Raw genomic sequence first — 26,799 nt, 5'->3', positions numbered from 1 at the left:
TGTCTACTCCCCGAGGAGGTTGTTAAGACATTGTCCCTGACGTATTGGAGGGCTGCCCCGGTGTTTAGGGGTCTTCCTCCTCTGTGCCTAAGCCCTCTGATCGCATCCACAATATCCTCTTTTGTATTGTACGTGTTTAGATCGAAATGGACTTCAGCCTCTCTGCTGAATTGGACCACAGAAACACGGTCTTTGTTTTCTCCCACATTGAGCTTTTCCACCACTTTTTCGACAAAATCCCGCATGGGAAGCCATTCCTTGTGCCGTCAGAACCATCGAGGAGGAATACAATATCCTTTTGGCAGTGTCAACTGAGAAGAAAAGGGAAGGCAAAAGAGTCAAAACCTTTGATCAAAGATGCCTCCGGGATCCCTGTCAACTAGAGGAATGTTTAGATATGACAACATGTCCTAAGCTTGCTCGCTTCTTACAGATGCTAAACATGCTATAGATCATCACAACAGGCACAGTGGGAACTAAGCATGTATCCAACAATTTCTTATCCTACTTGTGTTTAGAATTAAGACAGGCAACTGCTTAGGTCACTTTCAGAGGAACATGCTTGAAAACCTACAGTACAGTTGGTGACTCAGGGTGGCGTCAACAACCACAGCCTCCACAGAGGCCTGAAGCTGCTGTTGGACACTGGGAAGGTCAGTGAATTCGGACACAGACAGAGCGTAACTGGGATCGTGGGACACTTTCTGTAATTCTCTGCTGTCAGAGCCTCTACTTCCAATTGCAAAGATCAAGACACCCATCTGTTTGAGGGCAGCGGCTGGCGCGCCAACAACGTCGAATGATTTTCCGCCGCTTAGCAACACTAGGACTTGTGGAACTCCTTCCGCCGCCTGCTTCCGGCAGAGGAAGTGAAAACGTTATCCTCAAGTACTGGAGCGCTGCTCCGTATTGAGGGTCTTCCGCCTTTGTGCCTCAAACCCCTGACGGCATCAAGGATCTGGCCTTTTGTCGGTAATGCGTGTTCAAATAGAACTGGACAGCTGGATCCCTGCTGTACTGAACCACTGAGACACGGTCTTTGTTGTCATCTACACTGAGTGTCTCTACTACCCTTTGGACAAAGTCTCGCATTGCTGGGAAGCCAGTTCTGGTGCCGTCAGATCCATCCAGCAAGAACACCACATCCCTTCCTGCTGGCTGCTGTCTCACCACTAGGGGACATAAGACAATTTCAGGTTGAAGTAGCAAATTCTGCCTCTAGGTAAGTCAGATAATAAAACTGACCTCCAAGCATTAAAGTTATTTTGTCAGTGCTAGTGAAACTCTCGGAATTCAGTTTGTGGATTTTTGACTTAGGCTGGGAAATTTGTACACGAACTGACTACAAACAACATCTTTCAAAACCTTGTGATGTTAAATGTATCACTTTCTTACCCGTCACTGTAGGTGGCAAAGGTGTAACCCTTGCCAGCGCTGTGCTCATGACAGAGGAGAGTTGTGCTTGGACACTAGGGAGGTCGGTGAATTCAGAGACTGATAGCGCATAAGTAGGCTCATATGATAACTTCTGCAGCTCTCTACTGTCAGAGTTCCTTGTTCCAATACCAATCACAAAGACGCCCTGCTGTTTGAGAGCAGAGGCTGGGCGTCAACATTGTCAAAAGACCTTCCCCAGTTAGCAGGATCAACATTTGTTTGACACCTTGCCGCTGTCTACTCCCCGAGGAGGTTGTTAAGACATTGTCCCTGACGTATTGGAGGGCTGCCCCGGTGTTTAGGGGTCTTCCTCCTCTGTGCCTAAGCCCTCTGATCGCATCCACAATATCCTCTTTTGTATTGTACGTGTTTAGATCGAAATGGACTTCAGCCTCTCTGCTGAATTGGACCACAGAAACACGGTCTTTGTTTTCTCCCACATTGAGCTTTTCCACCACTTTTTCGACAAAATCCCGCATGGCCGGGAAGCCATTCCTTGTGCCGTCAGAACCATCGAGGAGGAATACAATATCCTTTTTGGCAGTGTCAACTGAGAAGAAAAGGGAAGGCAAAAGAGTCAAAACCTTTGATCAAAGATGCCTCCCGGGATCCCTGTCAACTAGAGGAATGTTTAGAAATGACAACATGTCCTAAGCTTGCTCGCTTCTTACAGATGCTAAACATGCTATAGATCATCACAACAGGCACAGTGGGAACTAAGCATGTATCCAACAATTTCTTATCCTACTTGTGTTTAGAATTAAGACAGGCAACTGCTTAGGTCACTTTCAGAGGAACATGCTTGAAAACCTACCGAGTACAGTTGGTGACTCAGGGGTGAGGTCAACAACCACAGCCTCCACAGAGGCCTGAAGCTGCTGTTGGACACTGGGAAGGTCAGTGAATTCGGACACAGACAGAGCGTAACTGGGATCGTGGGACACTTTCTGTAATTCTCTGCTGTCAGAGCCTCTACTTCCAATTGCAAAGATCAAGACACCCATCTGTTTGAGGGCAGCGGCTGGCGTCAACAACGTCGAATGATTTTCCGCCGCTTAGCAACACTAGGACTTGTGGAACTCCTTCCGCCGCCTGCTTCCGGCAGAGGAAGTGAAACGTTATCCCTCAAGTACTGGAGCGCTGCTCCCGTATTGAGGGTCTTCCGCCTTTGTGCCTCAAACCCCTGACGGCATCAAGGATCTGGCCTTTGTCGTGGTAATGCGTGTTCAAATAGAACTGGACAGCTGGATCCCTGCTGTACTGAACCACTGAGACACGGTCTTTGTTGTCATCTACACTGAGTGTCTCTACTACCCTTTGGACAAAGTCTCGCATTGCTGGGAAGCCAGTTCGTCAGATCCATCCAGCAAGAACACCACATCCCTTCCTGCTGGCTGCTGTCTCACCACTAGGGGACATAAGACAATTTCAGGTTGAAGTAGCAAATTCTGCCTCTAGGTAAGTCAGATAATAAAACTGACCTCCAAGCATTAAAGTTATTTTGTCAGTGCTAGTGAAACTCTCGGAATTCAGTTTGTGGATTTTTGACTTAGGCTGGGAAATTTGTACACGAACTGACTACAAACAACATCTTTCAAAACCTTGTGATGTTAAATGTATCACTTTCTTACCCGTCACTGTAGGTGGCAAAGGTGTAACCCTTGCCAGCGCTGTGCTCATGACAGAGGAGAGTTGTGCTTGGACACTAGGGAGGTCGGTGAATTCAGAGACTGATAGCGCATAAGTAGGCTCATATGATAACTTCTGCAGCTCTCTACTGTCAGAGTTCCTTGTTCCAATACCAATCACAAAGACGCCCTGCTGTTTGAGAGCAGAGGCTGGGGCGTCAACATTGTCAAAAGACCTTCCCCCAGTTAGCAGGATCAACATTTGTTTGACACCTTGCCGCTGTCTACTCCCCGAGGAGGTTGTTAAGACATTGTCCCTGACGTATTGGAGGGCTGCCCCGGTGTTTAGGGGTCTTCCTCCTCTGTGCCTAAGCCCTCTGATCGCATCCACAATATCCTCTTTTGTATTGTACGTGTTTAGATCGAAATGGACTTCAGCCTCTCTGCTGAATTGGACCACAGAAACACGGTCTTTGTTTTCTCCCACATTGAGCTTTTCCACCACTTTTTCGACAAAATCCCGCATGGCCGGGAAGCCATTCCTTGTGCCGTCAGAACCATCGAGGAGGAATACAATATCCTTTTTGGCAGTGTCAACTGAGAAGAAAAGGGAAGGCAAAAGAGTCAAAACCTTTGATCAAAGATGCCTCCCGGGATCCCTGTCAACTAGAGGAATGTTTAGAAATGACAACATGTCCTAAGCTTGCTCGCTTCTTACAGATGCTAAACATGCTATAGATCATCACAACAGGCACAGTGGGAACTAAGCATGTATCCAACAATTTCTTATCCTACTTGTGTTTAGAATTAAGACAGGCAACTGCTTAGGTCACTTTCAGAGGAACATGCTTGAAAACCTACAGTACAGTTGGTGACTCAGGGGTGACGTCAACAACCACAGCCTCCACAGAGGCCTGAAGCTGCTGTTGGACACTGGGAAGGTCAGTGAATTCGGACACAGACAGAGCGTAACTGGGATCGTGGGACACTTTCTGTAATTCTCTGCTGTCAGAGCCTCTACTTCCAATTGCAAAGATCAAGACACCCATCTGTTTGAGGGCAGCGGCTGGCGCGTCAACAACGTCGAATGATTTTCCGCCGCTTAGCAACACTAGGACTTGTGGAACTCCTTCCGGCCGCCTGCTTCCGGCAGAGGAAGTGAAAACGTTATCCCTCAAGTACTGGAGCGCTGCTCCCGTATTGAGGGGTCTTCCGCCTTTGTGCCTCAAACCCCTGACGGCATCAAGGATCTGGCCTTTTGTCGTGTACGTGTTCAAATAGAACTGGACAGCTGGATCCCTGCTGTACTGAACCACTGAGACACGGTCTTTGTTGTCATCTACACTGAGTGTCTCTACTACCCTTTGGACAAAGTCTCGCATTGCTGGGAAGCCAGTTCTGGTGCCGTCAGATCCATCCAGCAAGAACACCACATCCCTTCCTGCTGGCTGCTGTCTCACCACTAGGGGACATAAGACAATTTCAGGTTGAAGTAGCAAATTCTGCCTCTAGGTAAGTCAGATAATAAAAACTGACCTCCAAGCATTAAAGTTATTTTGTCAGTGCTAGTGAAACTCTCGGAATTCAGTTTGTGGATTTTTGACTTAGGCTGGGAAATTTGTACACGAACTGACTACAAACAACATCTTTCAAAACCTTGTGATGTTAAATGTATCACTTTCTTACCCGTCACTGTAGGTGGCAAAGGTGTAACCCTTGCCAGCGCTGTGCTCATGACAGAGGAGAGTTGTGCTTGGACACTAGGGAGGTCGGTGAATTCAGAGACTGATAGCGCATAAGTAGGCTCATATGATAACTTCTGCAGCTCTCTACTGTCAGAGTTCCTTGTTCCAATACCAATCACAAAGACGCCCTGCTGTTTGAGAGCAGAGGCTGGGCGTCAACATTGTCAAAAGACCTTCCCCAGTTAGCAGGATCAACATTTGTTTGACACCTTGCCGCTGTCTACTCCCGAGGAGGTTGTTAAGACATTGTCCCTGACGTATTGGAGGGCTGCCCGGTGTTTAGGTGTCTTCCTCCTCTGTGCCTAAGCCCTCTGATCGCATCCACAATATCCTCTTTTGTATTGTACGTGTTTAGATCGAAATGGACTTCAGCCTCTCTGCTGAATTGGACCACAGAAACACGGTCTTTGTTTTCTCCCACATTGAGCTTTTCCACCACTTTTTCGACAAAATCCCGCATGGCGGAAGCCATTCCTTGTGCCGTCAGAACCATCGAGGAGGAATACAATATCCTTTTGGCAGTGTCAACTGAGAAGAAAAGGGAAGGCAAAAGAGTCAAAACCTTTGATCAAAGATGCCTCCGGGATCCCTGTCAACTAGAGGAATGTTTAGAAATGACAACATGTCCTAAGCTTGCTCGCTTCTTACAGATGCTAAACATGCTATAGATCATCACAACAGGCACAGTGGGAACTAAGCATGTATCCAACAATTTCTTATCCTACTTGTGTTTAGAATTAAGACAGGCAACTGCTTAGGTCACTTTCAGAGGAACATGCTTGAAAACCTACCGAGTACAGTTGGTGACTCAGGGGTGACGTCAACAACCACAGCCTCCACAGAGGCCTGAAGCTGCTGTTGGACACTGGGAAGGTCAGTGAATTCGGACACAGACAGAGCGTAACTGGGATCGTGGGACACTTTCTGTAATTCTCTGCTGTCAGAGCCTCTACTTCCAATTGCAAAGATCAAGACACCCATCTGTTTGAGGGCAGCGGCTGGCGCCAACAACGTCGAATGATTTTCCGCCGCTTAGCAACACTAGGACTTGTGGAACTCCTTCCGGCCGCCTGCTTCCGGCAGAGGAAGTGAAAACGTTATCCCTCAAGTACTGGGCGCTGCTCCCGTATTGAGGGTCTTCCGCCTTTGTGCCTCAAACCCCTGACGGCATCAAGGATCTGGCCTTTGTCGCGGTATGCGTGTTCAAATAGAACTGGACAGCTGGATCCCTGCTGTACTGAACCACTGAGACACGGTCTTTGTTGTCATCTACACTGAGTGTCTCTACTACCCTTTGGACAAAGTCTCGCATTGCTGGGAAGCCAGTTCTGGTGCCGTCAGATCCATCCAGCAAGAACACCACATCCCTTCCTGCTGGCTGCTGTCTCACCACTAGGGGACATAAGACAATTTCAGGTTGAAGTAGCAAATTCTGCCTCTAGGTAAGTCAGATAATAAAAACTGACCTCCAAGCATTAAAGTTATTTTGTCAGTGCTAGTGAAACTCTCGGAATTCAGTTTGTGGATTTTTGACTTAGGCTGGGAAATTTGTACACGAACTGACTACAAACAACATCTTTCAAAACCTTGTGATGTTAAATGTATCACTTTCTTACCCGTCACTGTAGGTGGCAAAGGTGTAACCCTTGCCAGCGCTGTGCTCATGACAGAGGAGAGTTGTGCTTGGACACTAGGGAGGTCGGTGAATTCAGAGACTGATAGCGCATAAGTAGGCTCATATGATAACTTCTGCAGCTCTCTACTGTCAGAGTTCCTTGTTCCAATACCAATCACAAAGACGCCCTGCTGTTTGAGAGCAGAGGCTGGGGCGTCAACATTGTCAAAAGACCTTCCCCCAGTTAGCAGGATCAACATTTGTTTGACACCTTGCCGCTGTCTACTCCCCGAGGAGGTTGTTAAGACATTGTCCCTGACGTATTGGAGGGCTGCCCCGGTGTTTAGGGGTCTTCCTCCTCTGTGCCTAAGCCCTCTGATCGCATCCACAATATCCTCTTTTGTATTGTACGTGTTTAGATCGAAATGGACTTCAGCCTCTCTGCTGAATTGGACCACAGAAACACGGTCTTTGTTTTCTCCCACATTGAGCTTTTCCACCACTTTTTCGACAAAATCCCGCATGGCCGGGAAGCCATTCCTTGTGCCGTCAGAACCATCGAGGAGGAATACAATATCCTTTTTGGCAGTGTCAACTGAGAAGAAAAGGGAAGGCAAAAGAGTCAAAACCTTTGATCAAAGATGCCTCCCGGGATCCCTGTCAACTAGAGGAATGTTTAGAAATGACAACATGTCCTAAGCTTGCTCGCTTCTTACAGATGCTAAACATGCTATAGATCATCACAACAGGCACAGTGGGAACTAAGCATGTATCCAACAATTTCTTATCCTACTTGTGTTTAGAATTAAGACAGGCAACTGCTTAGGTCACTTTCAGAGGAACATGCTTGAAAACCTACCGAGTACAGTTGGTGACTCAGGGGTGACGTCAACAACCACAGCCTCCACAGAGGCCTGAAGCTGCTGTTGGACACTGGGAAGGTCAGTGAATTCGGACACAGACAGAGCGTAACTGGGATCGTGGGACACTTTCTGTAATTCTCTGCTGTCAGAGCCTCTACTTCCAATTGCAAAGATCAAGACACCCATCTGTTTGAGGGCAGCGGCTGGCGCGTCAACAACGTCGAATGATTTTCCGCCGCTTAGCAACACTAGGACTTGTGGAACTCCTTCCGGCCGCCTGCTTCCGGCAGAGGAAGTGAAAACGTTATCCCTCAAGTACTGGAGCGCTGCTCCCGTATTGAGGGGTCTTCCGCCTTTGTGCCTCAAACCCCTGACGGCATCAAGGATCTGGCCTTTGTCGGTAATGTGTTCAAATAGAACTGGACAGCTGGATCCCTGCTGTACTGAACCACTGAGACACGGTCTTTGTTGTCATCTACACTGAGTGTCTCTACTACCCTTTGGACAAAGTCTCGCATTGCTGGGAAGCCAGTTCTGGTGCCGTCAGATCCATCCAGCAAGAACACCACATCCCTTCCTGCTGGCTGCTGTCTCACCACTAGGGGACATAAGACAATTTCAGGTTGAAGTAGCAAATTCTGCCTCTAGGTAAGTCAGATAATAAAAACTGACCTCCAAGCATTAAAGTTATTTTGTCAGTGCTAGTGAAACTCTCGGAATTCAGTTTGTGGATTTTTGACTTAGGCTGGGAAATTTGTACACGAACTGACTACAAACAACATCTTTCAAAACCTTGTGATGTTAAATGTATCACTTTCTTACCCGTCACTGTAGGTGGCAAAGGTGTAACCCTTGCCAGCGCTGTGCTCATGACAGAGGAGAGTTGTGCTTGGACACTAGGGAGGTCGGTGAATTCAGAGACTGATAGCGCATAAGTAGGCTCATATGATAACTTCTGCAGCTCTCTACTGTCAGAGTTCCTTGTTCCAATACCAATCACAAAGACGCCCTGCTGTTTGAGAGCAGAGGCTGGGGCGTCAACATTGTCAAAGACCTTCCCCCAGTTAGCAGGATCAACATTTGTTTGACACCTTGCCGCTGTCTACTCCCCGAGGAGGTTGTTAAGACATTGTCCCTGACGTATTGGAGGGCTGCCCCGGTGTTTAGGGGTCTTCCTCCTCTGTGCCTAAGCCCTCTGATCGCATCCACAATATCCTCTTTTGTATTGTACGTGTTTAGATCGAAATGGACTTCAGCCTCTCTGCTGAATTGGACCACAGAAACACGGTCTTTGTTTTCTCCCACATTGAGCTTTTCCACCACTTTTTCGACAAAATCCCGCATGGCCGGGAAGCCATTCCTTGTGCCGTCAGAACCATCGAGGAGGAATACAATATCCTTTTTGGCAGTGTCAACTGAGAAGAAAAGGGAAGGCAAAAGAGTCAAAACCTTTGATCAAAGATGCCTCCCGGGATCCCTGTCAACTAGAGGAATGTTTAGAAATGACAACATGTCCTAAGCTTGCTCGCTTCTTACAGATGCTAAACATGCTATAGATCATCACAACAGGCACAGTGGGAACTAAGCATGTATCCAACAATTTCTTATCCTACTTGTGTTTGGAATTAAGACAGGCAACTGCTTAGGTCACTTTCAGAGGAACATGCTTGAAAACCTACCGAGTACAGTTGGTGACTCAGGGGTGACGTCAACAACCACAGCCTCCACAGAGGCCTGAAGCTGCTGTTGGACACTGGGAAGGTCAGTGAATTCGGACACAGACAGAGCGTAACTGGGATCGTGGGACACTTTCTGTAATTCTCTGCTGTCAGAGCCTCTACTTCCAATTGCAAAGATCAAGACACCCATCTGTTTGAGGGCAGCGGCTGGCGCGTCAACAACGTCGAATGATTTTCCGCCGCTTAGCAACACTAGGACTTGTGGAACTCCTTCCGGCCGCCTGCTTCCGGCAGAGGAAGTGAAAACGTTATCCCTCAAGTACTGGAGCGCTGCTCCCGTATTGAGGGGTCTTCCGCCTTTGTGCCTCAAACCCCTGACGGCATCAAGGATCTGGCCTTTTGTCGTGTACGTGTTCAAATAGAACTGGACAGCTGGATCCCTGCTGTACTGAACCACTGAGACACGGTCTTTGTTGTCATCTACACTGAGTGTCTCTACTACCCTTTGGACAAAGTCTCGCATTGCTGGGAAGCCAGTTCTGGTGCCGTCAGATCCATCCAGCAAGAACACCACATCCCTTCCTGCTGGCTGCTGTCTCACCACTAGGGGACATAAGACAATTTCAGGTTGAAGTAGCAAATTCTGCCTCTAGGTAAGTCAGATAATAAAAACTGACCTCCAAGCATTAAAGTTATTTTGTCAGTGCTAGTGAAACTCTCGGAATTCAGTTTGTGGATTTTTGACTTAGGCTGGGAAATTTGTACACGAACTGACTACAAACAACATCTTTCAAAACCTTGTGATGTTAAATGTATCACTTTCTTACCCGTCACTGTAGGTGGCAAAGGTGTAACCCTTGCCAGCGCTGTGCTCATGACAGAGGAGAGTTGTGCTTGGACACTAGGGAGGTCGGTGAATTCAGAGACTGATAGCGCATAAGTAGGCTCATATGATAACTTCTGCAGCTCTCTACTGTCAGAGTTCCTTGTTCCAATACCAATCACAAAGACGCCCTGCTGTTTGAGAGCAGAGGCTGGGGCGTCAACATTGTCAAAAGACCTTCCCCCAGTTAGCAGGATCAACATTTGTTTGACACCTTGCCGCTGTCTACTCCCCGAGGAGGTTGTTAAGACATTGTCCCTGACGTATTGGAGGGCTGCCCCGGTGTTTAGGGGTCTTCCTCCTCTGTGCCTAAGCCCTCTGATCGCATCCACAATATCCTCTTTTGTATTGTACGTGTTTAGATCGAAATGGACTTCAGCCTCTCTGCTGAATTGGACCACAGAAACACGGTCTTTGTTTTCTCCCACATTGAGCTTTTCCACCACTTTTTCGACAAAATCCCGCATGGCCGGGAAGCCATTCCTTGTGCCGTCAGAACCATCGAGGAGGAATACAATATCCTTTTTGGCAGTGTCAACTGAGAAGAAAAGGGAAGGCAAAAGAGTCAAAACCTTTGATCAAAGATGCCTCCCGGGATCCCTGTCAACTAGAGGAATGTTTAGAAATGACAACATGTCCTAAGCTTGCTCGCTTCTTACAGATGCTAAACATGCTATAGATCATCACAACAGGCACAGTGGGAACTAAGCATGTATCCAACAATTTCTTATCCTACTTGTGTTTAGAATTAAGACAGGCAACTGCTTAGGTCACTTTCAGAGGAACATGCTTGAAAACCTACCGAGTACAGTTGGTGACTCAGGGGTGACGTCAACAACCACAGCCTCCACAGAGGCCTGAAGCTGCTGTTGGACACTGGGAAGGTCAGTGAATTCGGACACAGACAGAGCGTAACTGGGATCGTGGGACACTTTCTGTAATTCTCTGCTGTCAGAGCCTCTACTTCCAATTGCAAAGATCAAGACACCCATCTGTTTGAGGGCAGCGGCTGGCGCGCTCAACAACGCCGAATGATTTTCCGCCGCTTAGCAACACTAGGACTTGTGGAACTCCTTCCGCCGCCTGCTTCCGGCAGAGGAAGTGAAAACGTTATCCCTCAAGTACTGGAGCGCTGCTCCCGTATTGAGGGGTCTTCCGCCTTTGTGCCTCAAACCCCTGACGGCATCAAGGATCTGGCCTTTTGTCGTGTACGTGTTCAAATAGAACTGGACAGCTGGATCCCTGCTGTACTGAACCACTGAGACACGGTCTTTGTTGTCATCTACACTGAGTGTCTCTACTACCCTTTGGACAAAGTCTCGCATTGCTGGGAAGCCAGTTCTGGTGCCGTCAGATCCATCCAGCAAGAACACCACATCCCTTCCTGCTGGCTGCTGTCTCACCACTAGGGGACATAAGACAATTTCAGGTTGAAGTAGCAAATTCTGCCTCTAGGTAAGTCAGATAATAAAAACTGACCTCCAAGCATTAAAGTTATTTTGTCAGTGCTAGCGAAACTCTCGGAATTCAGTTTGTGGATTTTTGACTTAGGCTGGGAAATTTGTACACGAACTGACTACAAACAACATCTTTCAAAACCTTGTGATGTTAAATGTATCACTTTCTTACCCGTCACTGTAGGTGGCAAAGGTGTAACCCTTGCCAGCGCTGTGCTCATGACAGAGGAGAGTTGTGCTTGGACACTAGGGAGGTCGGTGAATTCAGAGACTGATAGCGCATAAGTAGGCTCATATGATAACTTCTGCAGCTCTCTACTGTCAGAGTTCCTTGTTCCAATACCAATCACAAAGACGCCCTGCTGTTTGAGAGCAGAGGCTGGGGCGTCAACATTGTCAAAAGACCTTCCCCCAGTTAGCAGGATCAACATTTGTTTGACACCTTGCCGCTGTCTACTCCCCGAGGAGGTTGTTAAGACATTGTCCCTGACGTATTGGAGGGCTGCCCCGGTGTTTAGGGGTCTTCCTCCTCTGTGCCTAAGCCCTCTGATCGCATCCACAATATCCTCTTTTGTATTGTACGTGTTTAGATCGAAATGGACTTCAGCCTCTCTGCTGAATTGGACCACAGAAACACGGTCTTTGTTTTCTCCCACATTGAGCTTTTCCACCACTTTTTCGACAAAATCCCGCATGGCCGGGAAGCCATTCCTTGTGCCGTCAGAACCATCGAGGAGGAATACAATATCCTTTTTGGCAGTGTCAACTGAGAAGAAAAGGGAAGGCAAAAGAGTCAAAACCTTTGATCAAAGATGCCTCCCGGGATCCCTGTCAACTAGAGGAATGTTTAGAAATGACAACATGTCCTAAGCTTGCTCGCTTCTTACAGATGCTAAACATGCTATAGATCATCACAACAGGCACAGTGGGAACTAAGCATGTATCCAACAATTTCTTATCCTACTTGTGTTTGGAATTAAGACAGGCAACTGCTTAGGTCACTTTCAGAGGAACATGCTTGAAAACCTACCGAGTACAGTTGGTGACTCAGGGGTGACGTCAACAACCACAGCCTCCACAGAGGCCTGAAGCTGCTGACACTGGGAAGGTCAGTGAATTCGGACACAGACAGAGCGTAACTGGGATCGTGGGACACTTTCTGTAATTCTCTGCTGTCAGAGCCTCTACTTCCAATTGCAAAGATCAAGACACCCATCTGTTTGAGGGCAGCGGCTGGCGCGTCAACAACGTCGAATGATTTTCCGCTTAGCAACACTAGGACTTGTGGAACTCCTTCCGGCCGCCTGCTTCCGGCAGAGGAAGTGTGAAAACGTTATCCCTCAAGTACTGGGCGCTGCTCCCGTATTGAGGGTCTTCCGCCTTTGTGCCTCAAACCCCTGACGGCATCAAGGATCTGGCCTTTTATCGTATGCGTGTTCAAATAGAACTGGACAGCTGGATCCCTGCTGTACTGAACCACTGAGACACGGTCTTTGTTGTCATCTACACTGAGTGTCTCTACTACCCTTTGGACAAAGTCTCGCATTGCTGGGAAGCCAGTTCTGGTGCCGTCAGATCCATCCAGCAAGAACACCACATCCCTTCCTGCTGGCTGCTGTCTCACCACTAGGGGACATAAGACAATTTCAGGTTGAAGTAGCAAATTCTGCCTCTAGGTAAGTCAGATAATAAAACTGACCTCCAAGCATTAAAGTTATTTTGTCAGTGCTAGTGAAACTCTCGGAATTCAGTTTGTGGATTTTTGACTTAGGCTGGGAAATTTGTACACGAACTGACTACAAACAACATCTTTCAAAACCTTGTGATGTTAAATGTATCACTTTCTTACCCGTCACTGTAGGTGGCAAAGGTGTAACCCTTGCCAGCGCTGTGCTCATGACAGAGGAGAGTTGTGCTTGGACACTAGGGAGGTCGGTGAATTCAGAGACTGATAGCGCATAAGTAGGCTCATATGATAACTTCTGCAGCTCTCTACTGTCAGAGTTCCTTGTTCCAATACCAATCACAAAGACGCCCTGCTGTTTGAGAGCAGAGGCTGGGCGTCAACATTGTCAAAAGACCTTCCCCAGTTAGCAGGATCAACATTTGTTTGACACCTTGCCGCTGTCTACTCCCCGAGGAGGTTGTTAAGACATTGTCCCTGACGTATTGGAGGGCTGCCCCGGTGTTTAGGGGTCTTCCTCCTCTGTGCCTAAGCCCTCTGATCGCATCCACAATATCCTCTTTTGTATTATGCGTGTTTAGATCGAAATGGACTTCAGCCTCTCTGCTGAATTGGACCACAGAAACACGGTCTTTGTTTTCTCCCACATTGAGCTTTTCCACCACTTTTTCGACAAAATCCCGCATGGCCGGAAGCCATTCCTTGTGCCGTCAGAACCATCGAGGAGGAATACAATATCCTTTTGGCAGTGTCAACTGAGAAGAAAAGGGAAGGCAAAGAGTCAAAACCTTTGATCAAAGATGCCTCCGGGATCCCTGTCAACTAGAGGAATGTTTAGAAATGACAACATGTCCTAAGCTTGCTCGCTTCTTACAGATGCTAAAGATCATCACAACAGGCACAGTGGGAACTAAGCATGTATCCAACAATTTCTTATCCTACTTGTGTTTAGAATTAAGACAGGCAACTGCTTAGGTCACTTTCAGAGGAACATGCTTGAAAACCTACCGAGTACAGTTGGTGACTCAGGGGTGACGTCAACAACCACAGCCTCCACAGAGGCCTGAAGCTGCTGTTGGACACTGGGAAGGTCAGTGAATTCGGACACAGACAGAGCGTAACTGGGATCGTGGGACACTTTCTGTAATTCTCTGCTGTCAGAGCCTCTACTTCCAATTGCAAAGATCAAGACACCCATCTGTTTGAGGGCAGCGGCTGGCGCGTCAACAACGTCGAATGATTTTCCGCCGCTTAGCAACACTAGGACTTGTGGAACTCCTTCCGGCCGCCTGCTTCCGGCAGAGGAAGTGAAAACGTTATCCCTCAAGTACTGGAGCGCTGCTCCCGTATTGAGGGGTCTTCCGCCTTTGTGCCTCAAACCCCTGACGGCATCAAGGATCTGGCCTTTTGTCGTGTACGTGTTCAAATAGAACTGGACAGCTGGATCCCTGCTGTACTGAACCACTGAGACACGGTCTTTGTTGTCATCTACACTGAGTGTCTCTACTACCCTTTGGACAAAGTCTCGCATTGCTGGGAAGCCAGTTCTGGTGCCGTCAGATCCATCCAGCAAGAACACCACATCCCTTCCTGCTGGCTGCTGTCTCACCACTAGGGGACATAAGACAATTTCAGGTTGAAGTAGCAAATTCTGCCTCTAGGTAAGTCAGATAATAAAAACTGACCTCCAAGCATTAAAGTTATTTTGTCAGTGCTAGTGAAACTCTCGGAATTCAGTTTGTGGATTTTTGACTTAGGCTGGGAAATTTGTCCACGAACTGACTACAAACAACATCTTTCAAAACCTTGTGATGTTAAATGTATCACTTTCTTACCCGTCACTGTAGGTGGCAAAGGTGTAACCCTTGCCAGCGCTGTGCTCATGACAGAGGAGAGTTGTGCTTGGACACTAGGGAGGTCGGTGAATTCAGAGACTGATAGCGCATAAGTAGGCTCATATGATAACTTCTGCAGCTCTCTACTGTCAGAGTTCCTTGTTCCAATACCAATCACAAAGACGCCCTGCTGTTTGAGAGCAGAGGCTGGGTCGTCAACATTGTCAAAAGACCTTCCCCCAGTTAGCAGGATCAACATTTGTTTGACACCTTGCCGCTGTCTACTCCCCGAGGAGGTTGTTAAGACATTGTCCCTGACGTATTGGAGGGCTGCCCCGGTGTTTAGGGGTCTTCCTCCTCTGTGCCTAAGCCCTCTGATCGCATCCACAATATCCTCTTTTGTATTGTACGTGTTTAGATCGAAATGGACTTCAGCCTCTCTGCTGAATTGGACCACAGAAACACGGTCTTTGTTTTCTCCCACATTGAGCTTTTCCACCACTGTTTCGACAAAATCCGCATGGCCGGGAAGCCATTCCTTGTGCCGTCAGAACCATCGAGGAGGAATACAATATCCTTTTGGCAGTGTCAACTGAGAAGAAAAGGGAAGGCAAAAGAGTCAAAACCTTTGATCAAAGATGCCTCCGGGATCCCTGTCAACTAGAGGAATGTTTAGAAATGACAACATGTCCTAAGCTTGCTCGCTTCTTACAGATGCTAAACATGCTATAGATCATCACAACAGGCACAGTGGGAACTAAGCATGTATCCAACAATTTCTTATCCTACTTGTGTTTGGAATTAAGACAGGCAACTGCTTAGGTCACTTTCAGAGGAACATGCTTGAAAACCTACCGAGTACAGTTGGTGACTCAGGGGTGACGTCAACAACCACAGCCTCCACAGAGGCCTGAAGCTGCTGTTGGACACTGGGAAGGTCAGTGAATTCGGACACAGACAGAGCGTAACTGGGATCGTGGGACACTTTCTGTAATTCTCTGCTGTCAGAGCCTCTACTTCCAATTGCAAAGATCAAGACACCCATCTGTTTGAGGGCAGCGGCTGGCGCGTCAACAACGTCGAATGATTTTCCGCCGCTTAGCAACACTAGGACTTGTGGAACTCCTTCCGGCCGCCTGCTTCCGGCAGAGGAAGTGGAAAACGTTATCCCTCAAGTACTGGGCGCTGCTCCCGTATTGAGGGTCTTCCGCCTTGTGCCTCAAACCCCTGACGGCATCAAGGATCTGGCCTTTTCGTATGCGTGTTCAAATAGAACTGGACAGCTGGATCCCTGCTGTACTGAACCACTGAGACACGGTCTTTGTTGTCATCTACACTGAGTGTCTCTACTACCCTTTGGACAAAGTCTCGCATTGCTGGGAAGCCAGTTCTGGTGCCGTCAGATCCATCCAGCAAGAACACCACATCCCTTCCTGCTGGCTGCTGTCTCACCACTAGGGGACATAAGACAATTTCAGGTTGAAGTAGCAAATTCTGCCTCTAGGTAAGTCAGATAATAAAAACTGACCTCCAAGCATTAAAGTTATTTTGTCAGTGCTAGCGAAACTCTCGGAATTCAGTTTGTGGATTTTTGACTTAGGCTGGGAAATTTGTACACGAACTGACTACAAACAACATCTTTCAAAACCTTGTGATGTTAAATGTATCACTTTCTTACCCGTCACTGTAGGTGGCAAAGGTGTAACCCTTGCCAGTGCTGTGCTCATGACAGAGGAGAGTTGTGCTTGGACACTAGGGAGGTCGGTGAATTCAGAGACTGATAGCGCATAAGTAGGCTCATATGATAACTTCTGCAGCTCTCTACTGTCAGAGTTCCTTGTTCCAATACCAATCACAAAGACGCCCTGCTGTTTGAGAGCAGAGGCTGGGGCGTCAACATTGTCAAAAGACCTTCCCCAGTTAGCAGGATCCAACATTTGTTTGACACCTTGCCGCTGTCTACTCCCCGAGGAGGTTGTTAAGACATTGTCCCTGACGTATTGGAGGGCTGCCCCGGTGTTTAGGGGTCTTCCTCCTCTGTGCCTAAGCCCTCTGATCGCATCCACAATATCCTCTTTTGTATTGTACGTGTTTAGATCGAAATGGACTTCAGCCTCTCTGCTGAATTGGACCACAGAAACACGGTCTTTGTTTTCTCCACATTGAGCTTTTCCACCACTTTTTCGACAAAATCCGCATGGCGGGAAGCCATTCCTTGTGCCGTCAGAACCATCGAGAGGAATACAATATCCTTTTGGCAGTGTCAACTGAGAAGAAAAGGGAAGGCAAAAGAGTCAAAACCTTTGATCAAAGATGCCTCCGGGATCCCTGTCAACTAGAGGAATGTTTAGAAATGACAACATGTCCTAAGCTTGCTCGCTTCTTACAGATGCTAAACATGCTATAGATCATCACAACAGGCACAGTGGGAACTAAGCATGTATCCAACAATTTCTTATCCTACTTGTGTTTAGAATTAAGACAGGCAACTGCTTAGGTCACTTTCAGAGGAACATGCTTGAAAACCTACAGTACAGTTGGTGACTCAGGGGTGACGTCAACAACCACAGCCTCCACAGAGGCCTGAAGCTGCTGTTGGACACTGGGAAGGTCAGTGAATTCGGACACAGACAGAGCGTAACTGGGATCGTGGGACACTTTCTGTAATTCTCTGCTGTCAGAGCCTCTACTTCCAATTGCAAAGATCAAGACACCCATCTGTTTGAGGGCAGCGGCTGGCGCGTCAACAACGTCGAATGATTTTCCGCTTAGCAACACTAGGACTTGTGGAACTCCTTCCGCCGCCTGCTTCCGGCAGAGGAAGTGAAAACGTTATCCCTCAAGTACTGGAGCGCTGCTCCCGTATTGAGGGTCTTCCGCCTTTGTGCCTCAAACCCTGACGGCATCAAGGATCTGGCCTTTTTGTCGTGTAATGCGTGTTCAAATAGAACTGGACAGCTGGATCCCTGCTGTACTGAACCACTGAGACACGGTCTTTGTTGTCATCTACACTGAGTGTCTCTACTACCCTTTGGACAAAGTCTCGCATTGCTGGGAAGCCAGTTCTGGTGCCGTCAGATCCATCCAGCAAGAACACCACATCCCTTCCTGCTGGCTGCTGTCTCACCACTAGGGGACATAAGACAATTTCAGGTTGAAGTAGCAAATTCTGCCTCTAGGTAAGTCAGATAATAAAACTGACCTCCAAGCATTAAAGTTATTTTGTCAGTGCTAGTGAAACTCTCGAATTCAGTTTGTGGATTTTTGACTTAGGCTGGGAAATTTGTCACAACTGACTACAAACAACATCTTTCAAAACCTTGTGATGTTAAATGTATCACTTTCTTACCCGTCACTGTAGGTGGCAAAGGTGTAACCCTTGCCAGCGCTGTGCTCATGACAGAGGAGAGTTGTGCTTGGACACTAGGGAGGTCGGTGAATTCAGAGACTGATAGCGCAGTAGGCTCATATGATAACTTCTGCAGCTCTCTACTGTCAGAGTTCCTTGTTCCAATACCAATCACAAAGACGCCCTGCTGTTTGAGAGCAGAGGCTGGGCGTCAACATTGTCAAAAGACCTTCCCCAGTTAGCAGGATCAACATTTGTTTGACACCTTGCCGCTGTCTACTCCCGAGGAGGTTGTTAAGACATTGTCCCTGTGACGTATTGGAGGGCTGCCCGGTGTTTAGGGGTCTTCCTCCTCTGTGCCTAAGCCCTCTGATCGCATCCACAATATCCTCTTTTGTATTGTATGCGTGTTTAGATCGAAATGGACTTCAGCCTCTCTGCTGAATTGGACCACAGAAACACGGTCTTTGTTTTCTCCCACATTGAGCTTTTCCACCACTTTTCGACAAAATCCCGCATGGCGGGAAGCCATTCCTTGTGCCGTCAGAACCATCGAGGAGGAATACAATATCCTTTTGGCAGTGTCAACTGAGAAGAAAAGGAAGGCAAAGAGTCAAAACCTTTGATCAAAGATGCCTCCGGGATCCCTGTCAACTAGAGGAATGTTTAGAAATGACAACATGTCCTAAGCTTGCTCGCTTCTTACAGATGCTAAACATGCTATAGATCATCACAACAGGCACAGTGGGAACTAAGCATGTATCCAACAATTTCTTATCCTACTTGTGTTTGGAATTAAGACAGGCAACTGCTTAGGTCACTTTCAGAGGAACATGCTTGAAAACCTACAGTACAGTTGGTGACTCAGGGTGACGTCAACAACCACAGCCTCCACAGAGGCCTGAAGCTGCTGTTGGACACTGGGAAGGTCAGTGAATTCGGACACAGACAGAGCGTAACTGGGATCGTGGGACACTTTCTGTAATTCTCTGCTGTCAGAGCCTCTACTTCCAATTGCAAAGATCAAGACACCCATCTGTTTGAGGGCAGCGGCTGGCGCGTCAACAACGTCGAATGATTTTCGCCGCTTAGCAACACTAGGACTTGTGGAACTCCTTCCGGCCTGCTTCCGGCAGAGGAAGTGAAAACGTTATCCTCAAGTACTGGAGCGCTGCTCCCGTATTGAGGGGTCTTCCGCCTTTGTGCCTCAAACCCCTGACGGCATCAAGGATCTGGCCTTTTGTCGTGTACGTGTTCAAATAGAACTGGACAGCTGGATCCCTGCTGTACTGAACCACTGAGACACGGTCTTTGTTGTCATCTACACTGAGTGTCTCTACTACCCTTTGGACAAAGTCTCGCATTGCTGGGAAGCCAGTTCTGGTGCCGTCAGATCCATCCAGCAAGAACACCACATCCCTTCCTGCTGGCTGCTGTCTCACCACTAGGGGACATAAGACAATTTCAGGTTGAAGTAGCAAATTCTGCCTCTAGGTAAGTCAGATAATAAAAACTGACCTCCAAGCATTAAAGTTATTTTGTCAGTGCTAGTGAAACTCTCGGAATTCAGTTTGTGGATTTTTGACTTAGGCTGGGAAATTTGTACACTGACTACAAACAACATCTTTCAAAACCTTGTGATGTTAAATGTATCACTTTCTTACCCGTCACTGTAGGTGGCAAAGGTGTAACCCTTGCCAGCGCTGTGCTCATGACAGAGGAGAGTTGTGCTTGGACACTAGGGAGGTCGGTGAATTCAGAGACTGATAGCGCATAAGTAGGCTCATATGATAACTTCTGCAGCTCTCTACTGTCAGAGTTCCTTGTTCCAATACCAATCACAAAGACGCCCTGCTGTTTGAGAGCAGAGGCTGGGCGTCAACATTGTCAAAAGACCTTCCCCAGTTAGCAGGATCAACATTTGTTTGACACCTTGCTGTCTACTCCCGAGGAGGTTGTTAAGACATTGTCCCTGACGTATTGGAGGGCTGCCCGGTGTTTAGGGTCTTCCTCCTCTGTGCCTAAGCCCTCTGATCGCATCCACAATATCCTCTTTTGTATTGCGTGTTTAGATCGAAATGGACTTCAGCCTCTCTGCTGAATTGGACCACAGAAACACGGTCTTTGTTTTCTCCCACATTGAGCTTTTCCACCACTTTTTCGACAAAATCCCGCATGGCCGGAAGCCATTCCTTGTGCCGTCAGAACCATCGAGGAGGAATACAATATCCTTTTGGCAGTGTCAACTGAGAAGAAAAGGGAAGGCAATAGAGTCAAAACCTTTGATCAAAGATGCCTCCCGGGATCCCTGTCAACTAGAGGAATGTTTAGAAATGACAACATGTCCTAAGCTTGCTCGCTTCTTACAGATGCTAAACATGCTATAGATCATCACAACAGGCACAGTGGGAACTAAGCATGTATCCAACAATTTCTTATCCTACTTGTGTTTGGAATTAAGACAGGCAACTGCTTAGGTCACTTTCAGAGGAACATGCTTGAAAACCTACCAGTACAGTTGGTGACTCAGGGGTGGCGTCACAACCACAGCCTCCACAGAGGCCTGAAGCTGCTGTTGGACACTGGGAAGGTCAGTGAATTCGGACACAGACAGAGCGTAACTGGGATCGTGGGACACTTTCTGTAATTCTCTGCTGTCAGAGCCTCTACTTCCAATTGCAAAGATCAAGACACCCATCTGTTTGAGGGCAGCGGCTGGCGCGTCAACAACGTCGAATGATTTTCCGCCGCTTAGCAACACTAGGACTTGTGGAACTCCTTCCGGCCGCCTGCTTCCGGCAGAGGAAGTGAAAACGTTATCCCTCAAGTACTGGAGCGCTGCTCCCGTATTGAGGGGTCTTCCGCCTTTGTGCCTCAAACCCCTGGACGGCATCAAGGATCTGGCCTTTTTATGTATGCGTGTTCAAATAGAACTGGACAGCTGGATCCCTGCTGTACTGAACCACTGAGACACGGTCTTTGTTGTCATCTACACTGAGTGTCTCTACTACCCTTTGGACAAAGTCTCGCATTGCTGGGAAGCCAGTTCTGGTGCCGTCAGATCCATCCAGCAAGAACACCACATCCCTTCCTGCTGGCTGCTGTCTCACCACTAGGGGACATAAGACAATTTCAGGTTGAAGTAGCAAATTCTGCCTCTAGGTAAGTCAGATAATAAAAACTGACCTCCAAGCATTAAAGTTATTTTGTCAGTGCTAGTGAAACTCTCGGAATTCAGTTTGTGGATTTTTGACTTAGGCTGGGAAATTTGTACACGACTGACTACAAACAACATCTTTCAAAACCTTGTGATGTTAAATGTATCACTTTCTTACCCGTCACTGTAGGTGGCAAAGGTGTAACCCTTGCCAGCGCTGTGCTCATGACAGAGGAGAGTTGTGCTAGGATACTAGGGAGGTCGGTGAATTCAGAGACTGATAAGTAGGCTCATATGATAACTTCTGCAGCTCTCTACTGTCAGAGTTCCTTGTTCCAATACCAATCACAAAGACGCCCTGCTGTTTGAGAGCAGAGGCTGGGTCGTCAACATTGTCAAAAGACCTTCCCCCAGTTAGCAGGATCAACATTTGTTTGACACCTTGCCGCTGTCTACTCCCCGAGGAGGTTGTTAAGACATTGTCCCTGACGTATTGGAGGGCTGCCCCGGTGTTTAGGGGTCTTCCTCCTCTGTGCCTAAGCCCTCTGATCGCATCCACAATATCCTCTTTGTATTGTACGTGTTTAGATCGAAATGGACTTCAGCCTCTCTGCTGAATTGGACCACAGAAACACGGTCTTTGTTTTCTCCCACATTGAGCTTTTCCACCACTTTTTCGACAAAATCCCGCATGGCCGGAAGCCATTCCTTGTGCCGTCAGAACCATCGAGGAGGAATACAATATCCTTTTGGCAGTGTCAACTGAGAAGAAAAGGGAAGGCAAAAGAGTCAAAACCTTTGATCAAAGATGCCTCCCGGGATCCCTGTCAACTAGAGGAATGTTTAGAAATGACAACATGTCCTAAGCTTGCTCGCTTCTTACAGATGCTAAACATGCTATAGATCATCACAACAGGCACAGTGGGAACTAAGCATGTATCCAACAATTTCTTATCCTACTTGTGTTTTGGAATTAAGACAGGCAACTGCTTAGGTCACTTTCAGAGGAACATGCTTGAAAACCTACAGTACAGTTGGTGACTCAGGGGTGGCGTCAACAACCACAGCCTCCACAGAGGCCTGAAGCTGCTGTTGGACACTGGGAAGGTCAGTGAATTCGGACACAGACAGAGCGTAACTGGGATCGTGGGACACTTTCTGTAATTCTCTGCTGTCAGAGCCTCTACTTCCAATTGCAAAGATCAAGACACCCATCTGTTTGAGGGCAGCGGCTGGTAGCGTCAACAACGTCGAATGATTTTCCGCCGCTTAGCAACACTAGGACTTGTGGAACTCCTTCCGCCGCCTGCTTCCGGCAGAGGAAGTGAAAACGTTATCCTCAAGTACTGGGCGCTGCTCCCGTATTGAGGGGTCTTCCGCCTTTGTGCCTCAAACCCCTGACGGCATCAAGGATCTGGCCTTTTGTCGTGTACGTGTTCAAATAGAACTGGACAGCTGGATCCCTGCTGTACTGAACCACTGAGACACGGTCTTTGTTGTCATCTACACTGAGTGTCTCTACTACCCTTTGGACAAAGTCTCGCATTGCTGGGAAGCCAGTTCTGGTGCCGTCAGATCCATCCAGCAAGAACACCACATCCCTTCCTGCTGGCTGCTGTCTCACCACTAGGGGACATAAGACAATTTCAGGTTGAAGTAGCAAATTCTGCCTCTAGGTAAGTCAGATAATAAAACTGACCTCCAAGCATTAAAGTTATTTTGTCAGTGCTAGTGAAACTCGAATTCAGTTTGTGGATTTTTGACTTAGGCTGGGAAATTTGTCCACGAACTGACTACAAACAACATCTTTCAAAACCTTGTGATGTTAAATGTATCACTTTCTTACCCGTCACTGTAGGTGGCAAAGGTGTAACCCTTGCCAGCGCTGTGCTCATGACAGAGGAGAGTTGTGCTTGGACACTAGGGAGGTCGGTGAATTCAGAGACTGATAGCATAAGTAGGCTCATATGATAACTTCTGCAGCTCTCTACTGTCAGAGTTCCTTGTTCCAATACCAATCACAAAGACGCCCTGCTGTTTGAGAGCAGAGGCTGGGCGTCAACATTGTCAAAAGACCTTCCCCAGTTAGCAGGATCAACATTTGTTTGACACCTTGCCGCTGTCTACTCCCGAGGAGGTTGTTAAGACATTGTCCCTGACGTATTGGAGGGCTGCCCGGTGTTTAGGGTCTTCCTCCTCTGTGCCTAAGCCCTCTGATCGCATCCACAATATCCTCTTTTGTATTGCGTGTTTAGATCGAAATGGACTTCAGCCTCTCTGCTGAATTGGACCACAGAAACACGGTCTTTGTTTTCTCCCACATTGAGCTTTTCCACCACTTTTTTCGACAAAATCCCGCATGGCGGGAAGCCATTCCTTGTGCCGTCAGAACCATCGAGGAGGAATACAATATCCTTTTTGGCAGTGTCAACTGAGAAGAAAAGGGAAGGCAAAAGAGTCAAAACCTTTGATCAAAGATGCCTCCCGGGATCCCTGTCAACTAGAGGAATGTTTAGAAATGACAACATGTCCTAAGCTTGCTCGCTTCTTACAGATGCTAAACATGCTATAGATCATCACAACAGGCACAGTGGGAACTAAGCATGTATCCAACAATTTCTTATCCTACTTGTGTTTAGAATTAAGACAGGCAACTGCTTAGGTCACTTTCAGAGGAACATGCTTGAAAACCTACCGAGTACAGTTGGTGACTCAGGGGTGACGTCAACAACCACAGCCTCCACAGAGGCCTGAAGCTGCTGTTGGACACTGGGAAGGTCAGTGAATTCGGACACAGACAGAGCGTAACTGGGATCGTGGGACACTTTCTGTAATTCTCTGCTGTCAGAGCCTCTACTTCCAATTGCAAAGATCAAGACACCCATCTGTTTGAGGGCAGCGGCTGGCGCGTCAACAACGTCGAATGATTTTCCGCCGCTTAGCAACACTAGGACTTGTGGAACTCCTTCCGGCCGCCTGCTTCCGGCAGAGGAAGTGAAAACGTTATCCCTCAAGTACTGGAGCGCTGCTCCCGTATTGAGGGGTCTTCCGCCTTTGTGCCTCAAACCCCTGACGGCATCAAGGATCTGGCCTTTTGTCGTGTACGTGTTCAAATAGAACTGGACAGCTGGATCCCTGCTGTACTGAACCACTGAGACACGGTCTTTGTTGTCATCTACACTGAGTGTCTCTACTACCCTTTGGACAAAGTCTCGCATTGCTGGGAAGCCAGTTCTGGTGCCGTCAGATCCATCCAGCAAGAACACCACATCCCTTCCTGCTGGCTGCTGTCTCACCACTAGGGACATAAGACAATTTCAGGTTGAAGTAGCAAATTCTGCCTCTAGGTAAGTCAGATAATAAAAACTGACCTCCAAGCATTAAAGTTATTTTGTCAGTGCTAGTGAAACTCTCGGAATTCAGTTTGTGGATTTTTGACTTAGGCTGGGAAATTTGTACACGAACTGACTACAAACAACATCTTTCAAAACCTTGTGATGTTAAATGTATCACTTTCTTACCCGTCACTGTAGGTGGCAAAGGTGTAACCCTTGCCAGCGCTGTGCTCATGACAGAGGAGAGTTGTGCTTGGACACTAGGGAGGTCGGTGAATTCAGAGACTGATAGCGCATAAGTAGGCTCATATGATAACTTCTGCAGCTCTCTACTGTCAGAGTTCCTTGTTCCAATACCAATCACAAAGACGCCCTGCTGTTTGAGAGCAGAGGCTGGGGCGTCAACATTGTCAAAAGACCTTCCCCCAGTTAGCAGGATCAACATTTGTTTGACACCTTGCCGCTGTCTACTCCCCGAGGAGGTTGTTAAGACATTGTCCCTGACGTATTGGAGGGCTGCCCCGGTGTTTAGGGGTCTTCCTCCTCTGTGCCTAAGCCCTCTGATCGCATCCACAATATCCTCTTTTGTATTGTACGTGTTTAGATCGAAATGGACTTCAGCCTCTCTGCTGAATTGGACCACAGAAACACGGTCTTTGTTTTCTCCCACATTGAGCTTTTCCACCACTTTTTCGACAAAATCCCGCATGGCCGGGAAGCCATTCCTTGTGCCGTCAGAACCATCGAGGAGGAATACAATATCCTTTTTGGCAGTGTCAACTGAGAAGAAAAGGGAAGGCAAAAGAGTCAAAACCTTTGATCAAAGATGCCTCCCGGGATCCCTGTCAACTAGAGGAATGTTTAGAAATGACAACATGTCCTAAGCTTGCTTCTTACAGATGCTAAACATGCTATAGATCATCACAACAGGCACAGTGGGAACTAAGCATGTATCCAACAATTTCTTATCCTACTTGTGTTTGGAATTAAGACAGGCAACTGCTTAGGTCACTTTCAGAGGAACATGCTTGAAAACCTACCGAGTACAGTTGGTGACTCAGGGGTGACGTCAACAACCACAGCCTCCACAGAGGCCTGAAGCTGCTGTTGGACACTGGGAAGGTCAGTGAATACGGACACAGCAATAGCGTAACTGGGATCGTGGGACACTTTCTGTAATTCTCTGCTGTCAGAGCCTCTACTTCCAATTGCAAAGATCAAGACACCCATCTGTTTGAGGGCAGCGGCTGGCGCGTCAACAACGTCGAATGATTTTCCGCCGCTTAGCAACACTAGGACTTGTGGAACTCCTTCCGGCCGCCTGCTTCCGGCAGAGGAAGTGAAAACGTTATCCCTCAAGTACTGGAGCGCTGCTCCCGTATTGAGGGGTCTTCCGCCTTTGTGCCTCAAACCCCTGACGGCATCAAGGATCTGGCCTTTTGTCGTGTACGTGTTCAAATAGAACTGGACAGCTGGATCCCTGCTGTACTGAACCACTGAGACACGGTCTTTGTTGTCATCTACACTGAGTGTCTCTACTACCCTTTGGACAAAGTCTCGCATTGCTGGGAAGCCAGTTCTGGTGCCGTCAGATCCATCCAGCAAGAACACCACATCCCTTCCTGCTGGCTGCTGTCTCACCACTAGGGGACATAAGACAATTTCAGGTTGAAGTAGCAAATTCTGCCTCTAGGTAAGTCAGATAATAAAAACTGACCTCCAAGCATTAAAGTTATTTTGTCAGTGCTAGCGAAACTCTCGGAATTCAGTTTGTGGATTTTTGACTTAGGCTGGGAAATTTGTACACGAACTGACTACAAACAACATCTTTCAAAACCTTGTGATGTTAAATGTATCACTTTCTTACCCGTCACTGTAGGTGGCAAAGGTGTAACCCTTGCCAGTGCTGTGCTCATGACAGAGGAGAGTTGTGCTTGGACACTAGGGAGGTCGGTGAATTCAGAGACTGATAGCGCATAAGTAGGCTCATATGATAACTTCTGCAGCTCTCTACTGTCAGAGTTCCTTGTTCCAATACCAATCACAAAGACGCCCTGCTGTTTGAGAGCAGAGGCTGGGCAACATTGTCAAAAGACCTTCCCCAGTTAGCAGGATCAACATTTGTTTGACAC

At 47.7% G+C, this 26,799-nt stretch overlaps 2 protein-coding genes, 5 long non-coding RNA genes and 2 pseudogenes across 7 annotated transcripts; all 9 read right to left on the bottom strand.

The window, feature by feature from the left end:
- Positions 1 to 1,036: 1,036 nt before the first annotated feature.
- Positions 1,037 to 1,601, bottom strand: LOC122840291. The gene is made up of 2 exons (XR_006372207.1): positions 1,396 to 1,601; positions 1,037 to 1,172 (listed from the first exon to the last, which is right to left on the bottom strand). It is a non-coding gene; the product is annotated as an uncharacterized LOC122840291 (long non-coding RNA).
- LOC122839366 lies at positions 1,602 to 7,677 on the bottom strand (annotated as a pseudogene).
- Positions 7,678 to 7,750: 73 nt separating this feature from the next.
- On the bottom strand, positions 7,751 to 8,333 carry LOC122840288. Its single transcript, XR_006372204.1, has 2 exons — positions 8,111 to 8,333; positions 7,751 to 7,886 (listed from the first exon to the last, which is right to left on the bottom strand). It is a non-coding gene; the product is annotated as an uncharacterized LOC122840288 (long non-coding RNA).
- A 2,572-nt stretch (positions 8,334 to 10,905) lies between these two features.
- LOC122839365 (collagen alpha-3(VI) chain) lies at positions 10,906 to 15,320 on the bottom strand. The gene is made up of 4 exons (XM_044130869.1): positions 14,827 to 15,320; positions 14,000 to 14,602; positions 11,480 to 12,073; positions 10,906 to 11,255 (listed from the first exon to the last, which is right to left on the bottom strand). The coding sequence occupies exons 1-4, from the start codon at positions 15,083 to 15,085 to the stop codon at positions 10,906 to 10,908; spliced, it is 1,806 nt and encodes a 601-aa protein (XP_043986804.1). The 5' UTR covers positions 15,086 to 15,320.
- Positions 12,798 to 13,362, bottom strand: LOC122840289. The gene is made up of 2 exons (XR_006372205.1): positions 13,157 to 13,362; positions 12,798 to 12,933 (listed from the first exon to the last, which is right to left on the bottom strand). It is a non-coding gene; the product is annotated as an uncharacterized LOC122840289 (long non-coding RNA).
- Positions 15,321 to 16,144: 824 nt separating the features above from the next.
- LOC122840292 lies at positions 16,145 to 16,738 on the bottom strand. Its single transcript, XR_006372208.1, has 2 exons — positions 16,505 to 16,738; positions 16,145 to 16,280 (listed from the first exon to the last, which is right to left on the bottom strand). It is a non-coding gene; the product is annotated as an uncharacterized LOC122840292 (long non-coding RNA).
- Positions 16,739 to 17,352: 614 nt separating this feature from the next.
- Positions 17,353 to 25,793, bottom strand: LOC122840380 (annotated as a pseudogene).
- On the bottom strand, positions 21,152 to 21,589 carry LOC122840293. Its single transcript, XR_006372209.1, has 2 exons — positions 21,511 to 21,589; positions 21,152 to 21,287 (listed from the first exon to the last, which is right to left on the bottom strand). It is a non-coding gene; the product is annotated as an uncharacterized LOC122840293 (long non-coding RNA).
- An 8-nt stretch (positions 25,794 to 25,801) lies between the features above and the next one.
- Positions 25,802 to 26,740, bottom strand: LOC122840379 (collagen alpha-3(VI) chain-like; the record flags this gene model as incomplete). Its single annotated transcript, XM_044132733.1, has 2 exons — positions 26,535 to 26,740; positions 25,802 to 26,310 (listed from the first exon to the last, which is right to left on the bottom strand). Coding segments are annotated over exons 1-2 (558 nt in total), but the record flags the coding sequence as incomplete, so codon positions are not given.
- Between the last annotated feature and the right edge of the window lie 59 nt (positions 26,741 to 26,799).

Source organism: Gambusia affinis, linkage group LG11 (genome assembly GCF_019740435.1).
Source record: "Gambusia affinis linkage group LG11, SWU_Gaff_1.0, whole genome shotgun sequence".
Taxonomy (NCBI): Eukaryota; Metazoa; Chordata; class Actinopteri; order Cyprinodontiformes; family Poeciliidae; genus Gambusia; species Gambusia affinis.
Note: the sequence above shows the minus strand (reverse complement) of the source record. Positions and strands in the feature narration are given on the sequence as shown.